The following is a 16253-nucleotide window of genomic DNA, read 5'->3' on the forward strand; positions in this document are numbered from 1 at the left end:
TTTCCTGATGTTGGTACCATAAGTGCATGCCCTGTAATGTAAGACATAATGTTAGTCATTTTCATATACTCGTATTAATACATTTTTAAATGCAGTTATTTCCTTGGAAACCCTCCCATTCTTCTTCAAATCTGCCAGTACCACCCTCTGAACCAAAGATAGATAAACTACGAGGGCAAACTAGCAAGGAATTTTAAAAACTGACCATGTGCTTTTTTAAATATATAAAAAGGGAGTGGTCCAAGTGAACGTCAGCCACTCACAAAACGAATCTGGGGAGACTGTTTTACGAACAAGGAAATAGCAGAGGAGCTAACAGATGTTTCACATCAGCTTTTACGGTGAAAGATACTTCGAACATTCCATTAATAGTAACGAATACGAGGGAGGAATTCAGTAATATCACCATTACCAAAGAATATTGCCTGGATTAGAGCAGTTTCAATAGTACATGAGAAGCTAGACACCATCAGTACAAAGCAGCCACTTGATTGGCATCCTACCCAAATCTTCCGCAGCTAATACAATTGCAATAGTGTTGACTACCTACCAAGCCTCCTCTGAAGACACTTTCCAAACCACCAATCTTTTCAAACCTAGAACCCAAAATGGTAGTGAAGAAGGCATTTGGTTCGCTTGCCTTTATTGGTCAGTGCACTGAGTATAGGAATTGGGAGGTCATGTTGCGGCTGTACAGGACATTGGCTAGGCCACTTTTGGAATGCTGTGTTCAATTCTGGTTTCCCTGTTGTGGAAAGATGTTGTGAAGCTTGAAAGGGTTCAGAAACAATTTACAAGAATGTTGCTGGGTCTGGAGGGATTGAGCTATAGGGAGAGGCAGAATAGGCTGTGGCTATTTTCCCTGGAACGTCAGAGGCTGAGGGGTGACCTTACAGAAGTTTATAAAATCATTAGGGGCCTGGGTAGTGTGAATAGCCAAGGTCATTTCCCCAGATTGGGGGAGTCCAAAACCAGAGGGCATAGGTTTAAGATGAGAGGGGAAAGATTTAAAAGGAACCTAAGGGGCAACGTTTTCATGCAAAAGATGGTGCATGTATGGAATGAGGTGCCAGAGGAAGTGATGGCGGCTGATAGAATTATAACATTTAAAAGTCACTTGGATGGGTACATGAATAGGAAGGGTTTGAGAGAGATATGTGCCAAATGCTGGCAAATTGGACTAGATTTATTTAGGATATCTGGTCAGCACAGTCGAGTTGGACTGAAGGTTCTGATTCTGTGCTGGTAACTTTGACTCCAAGTAATATTAGACAAACTAATGGCATTAGAGGGATTATGATACCTGGCCCTGATTGGCAGTGCAATGCAAGCCAATGGCGATGGTGGAAGCAGGCATATTAGCAATTTTTAAGGTGTATCTTGATAGATACATGGATGGGAGGCAAATAGAAGGATAGAAATTGTATAGGCAATTAGTACGGGACTAAACAAGAATTAGGAATTGGCATAGGCTTGGTGGGCCGAAGGGCCTGTTCTGTTCTTCATTGTTCTTTGTTCTGCTAACGTGACATCCCTATTCATAAAAGGAGGCAAAAGCAAGTAACTATAGGTCAATTAGCCTAACATCTATTGTTGGAGAAGTATTGGAATCAATTATTAAGAAAATCATAATTTCATCAAGCCGAGTCAGCATGGTTTCATTAAAGGGGAATTATGTCTGAATAATATATTAAAATTTTTTGAGCAAGTGTCAACCAGAGTGAATAGAGGGGAAATCAGTGCATATGTTATATTTGGACTTCCAGAAGGCATTTACACAGTACCTCACCAAATGTTAAGTCATAAAATACCCTACCTCCAACAACATGGGATATTATTGGCATGGATAGAGAATTGGCTGATGGGCCGGAAATAATGAGTGGGGATAAGGAGTTCTTTTATAGGTTGGTGACGTGCAAGTAGTAGGGTTCCACAAGGATCAGTGCAGGGACTGCAACTGTTTACAATATATATTCATGACTTGCAGGAAGGAAGCGAATGTACTATAGCCAAATTTGTAGATTTCATAAAAATAAGTGGCAAGCCAGGTGTCAGAGGGATGCAAACAGTTTACAGAGAGATAATGTTACGTGGGCAAAAATCTGGCAAATGGAGTATTATGTGGGAAAATGTGAAGTTCCTCATTTTGGAAGGGAGAACAAAAGAACGGTGCATTAATTAAATCGAGCAAAACTGCCGAAAGCTGCAACATAAGGGATTTGGGGGTACTTGTGCACAGTGCACCAAGCACAAAGCTAGCTCGGGTGCAGCAAGTAATCAGAAGGCTAAAGGAATATTAGCCCTGATTTCAAGGGGTTGACGTATAAGAGCAGGGAAGTCTTCCTTCAACTGTACAATGTGCTGGTGTGACCGCATCTGGAATACTTTGAGCAGTTTTGGTCCCCTTATTCAAGGAAAGGTGTAATTTTATTGGAGGCAGTTCAGAGAAGATTCACGAGGATGATCCCTAGTGTGGGGGGATGTTTATAAGCAAAGGCTAATTTAAGAGGCTTGACAGGGTAAATGCTGAGAGGATGTTTCACCTCATGGGAGAGTCTAGGAGCAGAGAGCATAGCCTCAGAGTTAAGGGGCATCAATTTAAGACTGAAATGAAGAGAAATTTATTCTCTGTCAAGGTTGGTGCTCATTTCCACAGAGAGCTGTGGGGGCAGAGTCCTTGTATATATTTAAGGCTGAGGTAGATGGTTAATCAGTCAGGGAATCAAGGCCTGTAAGGAAAGAGCAGGAGAGTGGACAGGAGGAATTGTTAGATCAGCCATAATCCTGTTAAATAGCAGAATAGGCTCGAGGGGCCGAAAGGTGTATTCCTGTTGCTATTTCTTACAGACTTATGATCATGCAAACTACCAAAACACCCCATTTACACTCTTTTCTTCGCCAGAGTTCATCAACATGCTGTCACCTCACCTTCAAGACCATCAATTTTAGAACTCCATCTTTGAATCCCTGCAATGATGTTTCAACCCTAGCACAGTACTGAAATGAATTTCATAAAAGTCAGAAATCACATCCGTTCTGACTGTAGCAATCATAAATGATCACTCCTTGTCCTTCTTGACCTTACATAATTTGGCATAGTTGATAGTATCTTCACTCTCTTACGCTTCTCCATCCAAGACTGTATTCACTTGGTTCCATTCTCACCTATCCAGAGACATAGCGAATCACTCTTGCTCCAGCTAATAATGTTAAACACTATCATATCTCATGAATCTATTCTTCCTTATACCAGCTCTATCTCAAGCTCTTACTCAACCCATCTACTAGGTTATCAGGCTGTATCTGATCTCCAGTACTGAATGAAAAGAAACTTGCTTTGACTGTATGTTAAGACAAAAGCCATTGCCTTCAATCTGCCAAAAAGTTTCATTCCCAGGGCACTGATTCCTTCCCTGTCCTTGGCAACTGTCTTAGGCTGAACTGGATTGTTTGTAACAAGGTGTCACATTTGACTTTGAGATTCTGACCTACATATCTGGGTAATCACTGAGACTACCTGTATTCACCTCGAAAACTTAATCTGTTTCCATTCTTACCTGTGCTCACCTCTGGACTTAATTATTCCCATATAGTTCTGGCTGGCCTTGCCTTTTCTAACACCTAAAACTTCAGGTCATCCTGCAATGTCCTCCAAACTCTCAATAGTGCCCCATAGTAATTAATCTGCTGCTCAACTATGCATCTTTGTCACTTACCTCATTTTTATCATACTGTGCACTCTCCACACAGCCCGCATTGATTTCCTGCAAGGGCTGGTTACAGCAGGCCAAAGGCCCCAATTTTTACATATTTCTCCCCTCCCTTGCACTTTTGTTTCTTCTGATAAAAGGCTTATTACCCTTCAAAATGCATTTTTAAAATGTAAACGCATTAGGCAACTTCCTTTCTTATTCTATCTGCCTTCCTTCTTCTGATGTTTATCAGAAATTCATACATTTACAGTGGCATGTAATTAGTGCTCACCAATTTTTAGCTCATACAGCTGCACATAATTAGTTTTTTTTCAAAATTCACCTTAAGAAAATGCATTCAGTAAGGTTAAATGAAGATGCATTGTTTTGTCTCTGACTTTATTTTTCTCTCTCTCCCATTTTTCTGGCCTTTCTCCTTTTTATCTCAGCTTAATACACTTTCTAAAGTTAACAGAAAAAACCTTCAAGTTCATAATCAGCAAGCACTGTTGATACATCTCATGTTCATACAGCCTCTGTCTCACAACGTAACAGAAGTTTTATCTGAACGAAGTTTAAATTTTTTTCATCCAGGTTTTCTCCAAATAGCTGAAAAATGTTTGATCAAGAAGTTGGGAAAAATTATCATGTTAGCAGCTCTGGCTGAGTCTGGGAAAATTGCAGAGGGTCAGGCTGCAAAATGCTCAGGTTCACAGTTATAGACAGAAATGTCGAGTCCAAGCACAGTTTAAAAATTGTAATGAAGGCCTTAATGCAAATCACTGTTATAATGAAAAATAAAATTGACAAAAATGTGTTTGTTTTTACTTTGACTGCCGGTTGGATTGCAAGATATATCTCGTGAAATATAATATATAAGGTGCTTTGAGGTCATCTCACAGATAATCAAGATTATTCAAGCATGCAAGACTCGGTGCTAAACCATTCAAAAACCATTGCCAGTTTCAGAGAAGATAATTTGTTACTGGTAAAGCTGCTGAAGATCAGCTTGCGCAAAAAAAATTATACAAGACCTGAGTAATAGTTGTGCATGACATGAAGTAAAACAGTTTCAAATTCATACGTAATAAATTGAAGCTTGGAGTAATATCGCTTCTTTAATTCTTTAATATAAAAATCCAATGATATTGATTTTGCTCTTGTCTGTTTCCTTTCCTAGGATGCCATTTCTCAAAAGTCAGTTGACATTCTGAGTAAAGGTGATGACCAACAGTCTGTCACCAGTGCAGAGAGGAATCCTTCAGATTGGCAGCAGAGCCAGTTTAGTCTAATATCCAATTCTAGTGATGATGCTGCTAAAGCTAAGACACCATCAAGTGAGTTTTTGACAACTAAACAAATCACACTTCCAAATATTTCACATGTTTCTTGCAGGATATTAAAATCAAAATGCATACAAATCTGTGTCAGTTTGACATAATTTGCAGTAAGGATATGAAAGTAATTTTTCCTGGACTAATTTTCTGTTCATTTAACCTCACTTTCACCAGATGCATTTTTCCACCATCCCCCAAATTAGGGATCTATTTTACCAAAAGGAAATTCCTGAAAATATGATTGTATGAAATGAGTATTGCAATATGTTTATGTAATTAGAGTTTTTAATGTGTAAAAGTTACATGTTCTTAGGAATATGAGAGTTCAATTTCTGTTTTGTGCTAAGTTGGTGAATCCTCGGTTAGCTCAATGTACAGGCACAATGCATGTGATCTCATCAGTCCCAGGTTGAATAACTACTGTTCAGTTATCCATGAATCCCTGTTTATGTATAGAATATGTTGGATTTTGGCAAGGGCAAGATCAAACCTGTATTATGTCACAATCCAGCTCTCAATAATTTCTAGCTGTTCAGACTCAAGGATTGGCAAAAGAAATTAAGAATCATTGAATTGAGAATAAAACTGATGAGGTTACAGTGACAAAACTGAAAATCGTTTAAGCTAATGAAATAATTATAATCGTCCATGTGTGGCTATAACTGTTTGAAACAAAGGATCAAATACTCATAGAATTTATCTATGTTAAGCCTTGTGTTACTGTTATTTACATAAATTTTATGATTCACTTCGTTAACTTATCTATATAGTTAGTATTTATAAGTAGTTTGATTGTATTTTGAATTGTACAAGTTCAAAAATGAAAACGATCAAATTATTTCTTTATTTCCTTTCAGAACTGTCAGAGCAGAAGTTGTTTGCTGCACTTCTCATTAAATGTGTTGTCCAACTCGAGTTAATTCAGACAATCGATAACATTGTGTTCTTTCCTGCAACCAGCAAAAAGGAAGATGCTGAGAACTTGGCTGCAGCTCAGGTATTGGCCAGTTATGAGATTTTTGCAAAGTGTAAAGCTTTTTACTATGTGGATTAAATAAGTGTCTTAAAGTTTTACAGCAATTAACCTCCAAACAAGCATTTTAAGAAATTCAACATTTGTTAAAAACTGTCTTAGTACCTTCTAGTTTTAAAGCAACACTGCAGTGTAATATCTAACTTCTTTGAAATCACCAAGTATGTACTTTTATTTCCAATTCTGTGGCAACATTGTTAGTTTAGAAAAATATATACCTAGGCACAGAGACTGGCCATTCAGTCCACTTGTTCCTTGTCAATTGATCTATGGACTAGTGACAGTTATCAATGGCAGATACCTTTCTTGCCTGCCAACTGTGTGATTGGTTCTTGGACGAGTGAACAGCTTGGAGCTGGGTACAGGTTACAGAGAGAGTTTAATTTTTCTCCAGCTTGGGAGTGTTCTCTCTCTGACCTGAAGAGCACCAGTTTATCTTGCCTGTGACAGTTGTTAGCTATGAATTTCAACTGACAAGTCAGAATTTTTGAGTGAACCAGCTACCAACCAGTGGAAGCATCCCGAAAAAGATGACTGAAACAACTTGCTGGCCAGCAGAAGCATCATAAGGACTATCTCAACAATAGGACCTGGGAACAAAGACTTTCCTTTTTCTGTCTCTCCAGTTTTCCCCTGTCTGTCTGTCTGTATGTGTGTATGGGAGAGTTTATAAACGGATTAGAATTGCAATTAATAGTGTTATATGCGAGCAGTTTATAACTGCTTACATGTAGCTAGAGTCTAATTACTTGAAACAAATAGTGATTCTTGTTCAGTACAGAAATCTGGCCCATACTTTCTATTAATCTCGGCCTAAAAGTAGGTAAATTGGGGAACTTTGCACACTTCATAAAATCTTTAAGTTTTGTGATGGCTTTGGGAATAGTGGGGTTCAAATTCTAACACTCTATCCCAGTAAAATGTAACTGTGTGAAGGCACACATTTCATTAGCCATTGTGATTATTTTCTGAACTGTTTGATAGCATTTGAATGATTCAGTATTCCTTCATATCTTTTGCTAACAAAATTTATCAATTTAATTTTAAAATTAATGATTTTACTATTGACTGCCATTTGCAGAAGTGCATTCCAACCTTCTGTCCCTGTTTGAAGAAGGGTTGCTAATTTCACCCCTGAGAGTTTTGGCTGTAAAACTTTGCCTTTTGCTCTCAGTCCTAGACTTCCCAAATAGTTTATCATAATTCTACCCATCTTGAACATTTCAATCCAATCAACCTTAACCTTGTACATTCTAGGGAATGGAACCCTACATTTTCTAATTTCTCTGTGATTTAACCTTTTTAGTCCAGGTGTCATTCTAGTAAACCTATGCTGCATCCCTCCAAGGCCGGTATACTCTTCCTTGGGTATACAGTGCCCAAAACCTTTCGTGGTACACGAGGTATGATTGGACCAGGGCTTACTATTTCTAAAATGACTTAAGTAACCCCCCCCTTCACTATACATCTCCAAAAATAAAGATTAGCATTCCATTAGTCTGTTCATTTTCTATGCCTCTTCAAGACATTTCTCTTCAGAGTTCTATTTCCAGCTTTTCCTTATTTAGAATTCTGCACTTCCCATTTCAAGTCCAAAATGAATAACGTCACGTTAGTCACATTGTGTCATTTAAACAGCCTGTTATCCCAACTGTCACTTTCTGAACAAGAAATTTCCCGACCGCTTTCCTGACTCCTGCTTCTGCTGGTAATTGTGATCAGAATTTCAACTTTTGAGAAATTTGTGAGCAACTTGGTTTTATCGGACCACTGGTATCTATCTTGCATATGCAGGGTATCAAACAAATGCAAAGTTCCGTGTTTGCTTGTTCAACTTTGCAAAACAATGTACATTAGGTAAACACGTCAAAAATCCGAGTTCCAGTCCCTTAGCCCATAAGAACAGTAAGGTTTCCATTCAATCAGTTATAGAAAAAGTCTATTTAATCAACTTTGGGACATCTTGAGGATTTGAAGAATGCTTTATATATTCAAGTTTTTATTTATTTTATTTGTATGTTTTTAAGTTGTTATTGGAATGCTTCCTGCAGCCATACCTCCAACCCACATTACATCAAAGGTAGCAGTAATGCCCACATTATTATTAATTAGTCAACTTTAATGTCACATTCAAACACAGCTAGAATTTGTAACTTTTCAAGAACTACTAGCTGTTCAGATTCTGTATTCTCTTTCCATTCTGCTGGTCAAGTTTTGTAGGTAAGTATTTCATGTGGCAATAACTTATTTAAGTCAAGATTACAGGGACAGCAGCAGTGATCTAGAAATTTGGCATGATCTCATTGAGTATGAGTATAGGTCTTATGAAATAGCTTTACTACATTTTTACCCACCACACCTGATCCCCACCAAAATCATGGTCTTAGTTTTCATTTTAATGGTGTGACCGAGTGGTGTATAATAAAGGCAATGAATATTCCAGTCATTGATACATCTTAATTTCTGTTTGTATTGCCGTTCAGGCTTGCAGTGTACTGTATTAACATGTGAGGTCAGAACCAGTAATGAGAATACACAAATTCAACGATTCCTTTACCATTTACAGAGAGATGCAATCAATACTGATGTGCATGTTGAAAAACAAGACCAGGGAATGTATCGCTACCTAACTTCAAAACAGCTTTTCAAGCTCCTAGACTGCCTACTTGAGTCTCATCGATTTGCCAAGTCCTTCAACTCTAACAATGAACAGAGGACCGCATTATGGAAAGCAGGTATGTGTCTAATAATTGTCATGTGGTTAGCTATACTACCATCACGGGAACAGTAGAGAAATTCATCTACACCATGGTCTGCAATTCCATGTTGAAAGCCATGTTAAGGCCAAATGTTTGAAAACAAGAGTAGTCCTCAGCACGTCAGGCACATCGATAATAATAATAATGGTAAATTGTTGAGTTTATTCAGAAGTTCTTCGTGAGATTAATTTCAATCAAATTCAATTTTATTTGATTTATAATTGTGATTCTCTTTACAAAAATGTTGTGTGTTGCAAGTAGAAGTAACATGGTAAACAGCATGATCTTTGTACAAGAAATATCGACCACAATAGGACATATATCAAACATAAGCTATTTGAGAGATTACTGTCGATGGAAAATATCGATCTTCTTTTCGGAACTGAATTTTTTTTATTGACAATTTCAGAAGGTTTGTTAAAACAAGTGTTTATTTTCCTTCTACCTATCCAGGGTTCAAAGGTAAATCAAAGCCTAATCTTTTGAAACAAGAAACCAGTAGTGTTGCTTGTGGCCTGCGTATTTTATTTCGAATGTACACCGATAAAAACCGTCGTGATGCTTGGGTGGAAGTTCAGCAACGATTACTAAAGTAAGTAGCAATTCCTATGACTGTAATTGAATAAGCCAACTGTCTGTGAGCTTTGAGGCTTGTTGTTCGAATGATAGTACGCTGAGAACTAAAGGTGAGATGGGAGATTCATCGAGCTGAACAGTTTGATTTTAACATTATCAAGGTATTGCATTTGTAATTTTCGGGTTGCCATTATTTCTTTGAAGATTTGATATCAGGGATGATTAATTTTCAGCCAGATTGCAACCAGAAGTTGATTAGGTACTAAAGGAGGAAGATAGTTGAATGTTTTTAGCGTAGTTCTTCATTAATTCTCCTCCAGATATTGATCAGCTTATATATTTTTCAGAACTTTCCATTCTTTCAAAATTTACATTTCTTTTACTTTAACTTTGTGTTTCCAGAGATGAGATTTTGCAGAGAAATTGTCATCCCAAAGCAAACCTCTAACTTTCATAGTGGGGATGCAACTCAATAGTGACCATACAGGTTCATTGCATTTTGTGTTTTCTGTGTGATTGTCCATCTTATCCATGTCTTTGTCACTTTTAGACTCAAATTTTCCAATTATCTATGCGTTGACTGGTTCCTCAGCCTCTATCCTTTGTCGTCTTCAGTTCCCCTAAAATTCTTCTGCCAGTTTCCTATCTCTCACCAAATCAAATTCATTCATCATTGACGTCCTTGAGGACATACATTGGCTGTTGCTTTTCTTCAATGTAAAAATCTCCTTTGCACGCCTAAATCTCTTCATGCCTTCACTTCTGTGTTTCAGTAATGTTTCAGTTTAACAATTTGGTGGTGGGGAGATAAGTGCACACATACTTTAGCTGATTCCCCAAAGCTTTGTATAACTATAATATTATCGACTAAGCCATAACATACTCACCTACCCTTGTACTGTATCCCTGTCTTCATTGCACCAAGTACCATCTACATTTGAGGATATTTGCTAGTATCAGCTAATATTTCCAGCCCATCCAATCTGGTTTTAATACATTTGATTTTCCATGGTCCAGACTATGGACCAATTTCTTATCAACCCTGATTACTAATTATTCTATTTATGCTGTCCTTCAGATCGATAGAACAACTTGCAAATCTTCCCATTTTATAATCAATAAAATCACATTGGAAATTTAAAACTAAACATTTACTTAAGGGTCTTTATGCAATTTGGGATCCAGCTCTCTATCCCTTGAGTATATATGGGATTAATTTTAACAGTTTCTCTGCCATTACACTTAGTATTTTCTAAATTCAAGCAAATGATATTCAGCTATTTTGATAATTTCTTAAACTAGGCCAGATGTGTTTTCTGAAACCGTGGTTAACCATATCCAGTAACCCCAAGCAAGCTAGGTACTTTTCATGTATTTTCCTGTTCTTAAGATCAGCAATCTATAGTCACCAAGAAATGATATGAGTTTTTCAAAAATCAGTGAATCCAATCATCCAGCATTTTTTGAATACTCCATAAAGTGTTAAAGTGCTTACTGTCATTAAGAAATTCAACTATTTCCTTCTGTATCCTAGGATAAATTCAATCTGTCCTTTGTGTTTTCTCCCCCCACTTTTGAGTCTCTTTTAATCTGAACAATTTCCGCTGAAATGTTTTAGCAAGCCTGTTTTATCCATTCTACAAGTGAGCAGATTCATTTCTCTCACAGTCCGAATCAAAATCTAAGATTAGTTAGATTGTTATCTTTCAATATTATGAGAAAAGGGCAAAGATGGATATGTGAAGTTAAGTTGCAGATCAGCCATGATCTTACTGAATGGATTTTTCAGAATCAAGGAGCTAAGTAATTTTTTTCCCTGTGTTTTTAACCTGCTTTAACAAAAGCAGAAAATACTTTACAATAATATAGCTATGATCAACTGCCCTACTTTCTAAAATTGTTTTAGTTGGTCAATTATTGCTTTTAATTGATGCAAACAGCTTTTTGTACTTCTGTACTTATAAAGAACTGCTAATCTTTTTCACAAGGTATAAAGCAATTTTTCTTGAATGCAAGCCGTAGTGAGGGCTGTCTTCCATCACATGTAGAGAGTGTCTCTGTACTCTAAGGACTGCAGTGGTTCAAGAAGGCAGCTCATCACCACTTTCAACAAAACAAGATCTACATCCTGTGAAGGAATGGGGGGGGGAAAAAAAGCACACACACTCCCCCTCTCAGGCATGTGTGAGGCTTCAGAGCCAATCAGGATCTCACTGGAAATTGTTCCATTTCCTTTGTCACAAACAAAAACAGAAACTGCTGGAAAAACTCAGTGGGTCTGGCAGCATCTATGGAGAGAAACCAGAGTTAATGTTTTGGGTCCGGTGACCCTTCCTTGGAACTCCATTTTCTTTGTATTCTGCAACAATCCTTGTTGTCTTCCCTATTTTAGCCACTGCTAGTTGAATATTCATTTTTCATAAACAACTTTGAAATTGTTGCAGTTTTTTTATCTTTCAAACTGCTACAACCCCACATTCCAAATCTTCTGAAAGATAGGTTTGAGTCAGTCAGGTATTGCTCCCTCCCCACATCATCCACCGATTGTAGCTTGTTCATACAAACTATTTTTAAGATATACTCCCCTCCAGTTTTAATTTTCACATGCAGATATTAACTCTGTTAATCAATGGAATATCAGATGCCTGAATATCAGCTACTTACCATATAGTGTTTGGCATGAGGAAGCTTTGAAGACAGGAGGAGAAAGCAAACCTTTAATTTTAAAATGGTGTATAATTTGACCCAAGATGGTTAAGCTCAAGTTAAAGAGCTAAAAAAAGTTAGGTTATTAACTAGGTTGTTTACATTTTTCTTCAAAACTACAGATGTAACTAACACCAGCAATTTTCTTTCAATAGTGTTTGCAGTGAAGCTCTCAGCTACTTCCTGACACTTACCTCAGAGAGTCACCGGGAGGCCTGGACCAATCTTCTTCTACTTTTTTTAACTAAAGTCCTCAAAATAAATGATGAAAGGGTAAGGTTTAGAATTAAAATTGCCTATTTGTGCAAGGGCTAGCATGAGTTATTTGTTTATATTGTCTTTTTAGTGGTTGATCACAAGGTGGAGGTTATTGTCAATTACAAATTAAGCCTTTTTCTCTATACATATTTCTACTGCTGAGCCCCATCTGTTTTATGATTTTCTTATTTACACTAACCACAAATCATAGCTGTTCTGAGCAATTTATTTCCTTTTGAAATAATTTTAAAATGCCTAAATTATTATCTAGCAGAGTTGTCCTTGGAAGTGAAGTGCATTTGGCTGGGGACTTATAAATTTTGAAAACTCATCCTGTTATGCAGTTTTGAAGTTTTAAAGCAGTTTACAGTATTTCACAGCTGAGTTTCTAATAACACTTTGCACTACATTATGTCCAGCTCGGTAATAAATACGTGATAGCTTTTTCCAGAACTACTTCAGTCTTGTAAATTCTCATTAATAGGAAACCTGAGTGCTTAATGCTTCCTCAGTGAACTAGAATCATTTTGATAAAGCCAGTTTATTAAAACGCGAGGTTAATAGGATCTATAACGCCCACATATCAAAGTACCCATAGAGGAGAAAATGTGCAAAATATAAATGCATTAAAACCAATGTAGTTTAGACGGAAGGGGATGATCAGAAGATCTGGCATATGTTAGAAATTAGCATGAGGTATAAATATATCAGACTTTATTTGAAAGGGAGAAGCTGCATTTAAAAAGGAAAACAATGGTAGAGGTTCAGTCATGGTGAAGTATTGGGGACATGGATTATCTCGGCTTAAAATGTGGATGATAATACCTTGCAATCCCTTTTTTCAATATTTTAATTATCCTTTTGTTTTTATTTCTTTCCAGTTCAAGGCCCATGCATCGAAGTACTATCCCCTTTTGTGTGAAATTATGCAATTTAATTTGATTCCAGAATTGAGAGCTGTTCTACGCAAATTTTATCTCCGCATTGGTGTAGTCTTTAAAATATCTCATCCTTCAGACCAAGAGCATGGATCCAACAAGCTGCAATGATGACTGAGGTCTTGGCTAAGGCATTCTGTTTATAAATCGGAAAAGGACTAGGCTGCAGTTGGTTACTTTGACTCACTCACTCCTGCCTCGATCCTTTCTTGATCTTTTTGTAAAGGATGGTGCTTTAATTCTGTTGGTTTGTAACCTGCCTAAAAGATGCAGATGACTGAGCTGTAATATTAGTTTAAAATGCTCTATTTCATTGAATTAATTATCCGAATGATTCAAGGTAATGATTAAATGCTGACACGTGCTGAGCATGGAATCAGCATTTTGTGGTATGGTCACTGTTTGAAATGCAGTTTAGTGTGGAGAACACTGTGACTCGAACACAAACACGGACAGGATGCAGTGCATATTGTGAAGTAGAGAAAATATTTAAATGAGTACTGTAGTTTAAACTTCTGGGCAGAAGAATTTGGCGCCAATATGCTATAAGGGAAATCTAATCGTGTAGCATCTTACAGGCAGGTTGGAGGATATAACTAAATTACAATTGTTACAGATACTAGCAAAGATCAGTTGAACATTGTTCAGTAACTATTTTATTGTTTGCACAGCTCATGACCATTAAAATTACAATGACCATCCTTCTGTGAATCTGTTGTACAGAAATATAAATCTGTAAAGTATGATATTAACACTATGTAGTTCTTACACAATGGGTTTCTTTTATTTCAGTATTTTATGTTGATTTTCTGCGGTTACAGCTATTTTATTGTTCATTGTGTGCACTGGGTTGTTTTGCTTTTGACTTTGTGATTTATTTTAAATTTACTTTAATGTTGCTTGTGCAGTTGTAATGGAAGCTGGGGTGTGTGGACAATTATTAGAGGGAAGAGGCACTAAGATTGTTGTGTTAATGTAATTAGCAGAATGGTTACCCTGTCAATAAAGGTAGGTTTTCCCCTAACTGTATAATACAGACTAGGGCCTGTTATTAAAAAAAAATGGATTGACCTTATCAACTGGAACTTGAATCACTGCAGGTTGATCTGAGGTGCATTTGCACTGACATAAAACTGTCTCCATGTTTGATGTAGGTTCTACTGTCTATGTATAAAATTTGATGTTAAATTAAATATATTGAATAATGAATCAGTTTAGGGTTGGGATGATGACATTTACTGAAATCTAATTATTAAGAAGCTGTGAAATGGGCTTTAATTAAAAAAAAATGGATACACAGAGTTCCAAGCATTCCTAGTCACTGTGGATGTAGAAAATAAATATTTGGAGAAGGTTAAAATGTATATGGTACAGACATGTAAAGTTTTCTATGTAAAAATATGTACAACTTTCTGTACAATATTGGTTATCATCTGGCATATTCTAATCAGGTCATGGCTCAATAAAGTTTTTGAACTCTCTTTTACCAGTGCAGTGGTTCAATGAAAAGTGCAGGAGGGCTTGCCAGGAGCAGCACTAAGCATAGTTAAAAATGGGATGTCAACCTGATAAAATTGTAACATCTAACCACCTGAATACCAAACAGCATAAACAGCAAGGGACAAACAGGCTAAGCAGTTTCTCAGCCAATGGATCAGTTGATCAACAATTAAACAAATCAGTGGAGGAGGTTGCCCCAAAAATATCCCTTTACTCATTGATAGACGAACCCAGCATGTCAGGGCAAAAGATACGTATGTAGCATTTGCAACAATCTTTAGCCAGAAGTGCCAAGTGAATCATCAGTCTCTGCCTCCTCCAGTGGTTGCCAGCATGGCAAATGCCAGCATGGCAAATGCCAGCCTTCAGCCAATTTTATTCACTCTGTGATAATCAAGAAACAACTGAAGTTACTGGATATTGCAAAAACTATAGACTGTTAAAAACTTTCCAACAATAGTACTGAATATTTTTGCTACAGAACTTGCCACTCCCCTGGCCAAGCTGTTCCACTGCAGCTGCAACACTGACAATGTGGAAGGTTTTTCAGGTATGTGCAGCACACATACAGCAGGACAAATCCAACCTAGCCAATTATTGTCTGATCAGGATAGACTGCATCTGGAATACAGTGTGCAATTTTTGTCTCTTTGTCTGAGGGAGAATGCAACAAAGGTTCACTATACAAACACAAAATGCTGGAGAAACTCAGCAGGTCAGGCAATATCTATGGAGAGACAAAGTTAACACTTTTGAGCCTGGTATGATTCTGATTAACTGGTATTGAATTGGTTCATTCTGCTTGTCCCTGTTGTATGAGGAAAGTTTGGGTAAACTGGGTCTGCATTTTCTAGAATTTCAAAGAGTGAGAGGTGATCTCATTAAAACTTACAAAATGTTTAAATGGATAAGCAGAGTGGATGCAGCTGAGTTTCTCCTGGCTGGAGAGTCTAGAACAGGAGTACAATGTACAAATAAAGGAGATGCCACTTGGGATCGAGATGAGGATTGTAAATCTGGAATTCTCTACTCCTGCGGGCTGTGAAAGCTCAATCTTTGAGTATGTTTAAAGGAGAGATTGATAGATTTCTGATTACCAGTGGAGTAATGGATTATGGGGATAGTATTGTCAAAAGGCATTTATGGTGTTCTATCAGCCTGTTCCTACTAAATGGCAGAGCAGGCTCAATGATCTGAATGTCCTGTTCCTATGTTCATCAATGCCCTTCCCCCAACTTAAAGCCCAAGTACAGAAGTTTGTTGATGATTTCACAATGTGGGGACAGGATGTGGTGGGTTTAGTGGGGAGTGTGAAGCGGACTCGTCACCTCACCCGGCACCTTTCCCTGCAACTGCAGGAAGTGCTACACCTGCCCCTACACCGGCCCCCCCTCACCTCCGTTCAAGGCCCAAAACAAACCTTTCATATCAGACAGGGGTTCACCTGTACATCC

General features: G+C 37.5%; 1 protein-coding gene across 1 annotated transcript in view; it reads left to right on the forward strand.

Moving 5' to 3' along the window:
* The window catches only part of LOC109938403 (brefeldin A-inhibited guanine nucleotide-exchange protein 1-like), a 37998-nt gene extending 23213 nt beyond the window's left edge, over positions 1 to 14785 (forward strand). Inside the window, exons 14-19 of the mRNA XM_020536808.2 lie at positions 4873 to 5029; positions 5887 to 6026; positions 8629 to 8797; positions 9275 to 9413; positions 12259 to 12376; positions 13243 to 14785. Of these exons, the coding sequence (XP_020392397.2) occupies positions 4873 to 5029; positions 5887 to 6026; positions 8629 to 8797; positions 9275 to 9413; positions 12259 to 12376; positions 13243 to 13410 (891 nt within the window). The 3' untranslated portion in view covers positions 13411 to 14785. The remainder of the gene's footprint in view (positions 1 to 4872; positions 5030 to 5886; positions 6027 to 8628; positions 8798 to 9274; positions 9414 to 12258; positions 12377 to 13242) is intronic.
* Positions 14786 to 16253: the final 1468 nt, after the last annotated feature.

Source organism: Rhincodon typus, chromosome 4 (genome assembly GCF_021869965.1).
Source record: "Rhincodon typus isolate 14 chromosome 4, sRhiTyp1.1, whole genome shotgun sequence".
In the NCBI taxonomy this organism is placed as follows: domain Eukaryota; kingdom Metazoa; phylum Chordata; class Chondrichthyes; order Orectolobiformes; family Rhincodontidae; genus Rhincodon; species Rhincodon typus.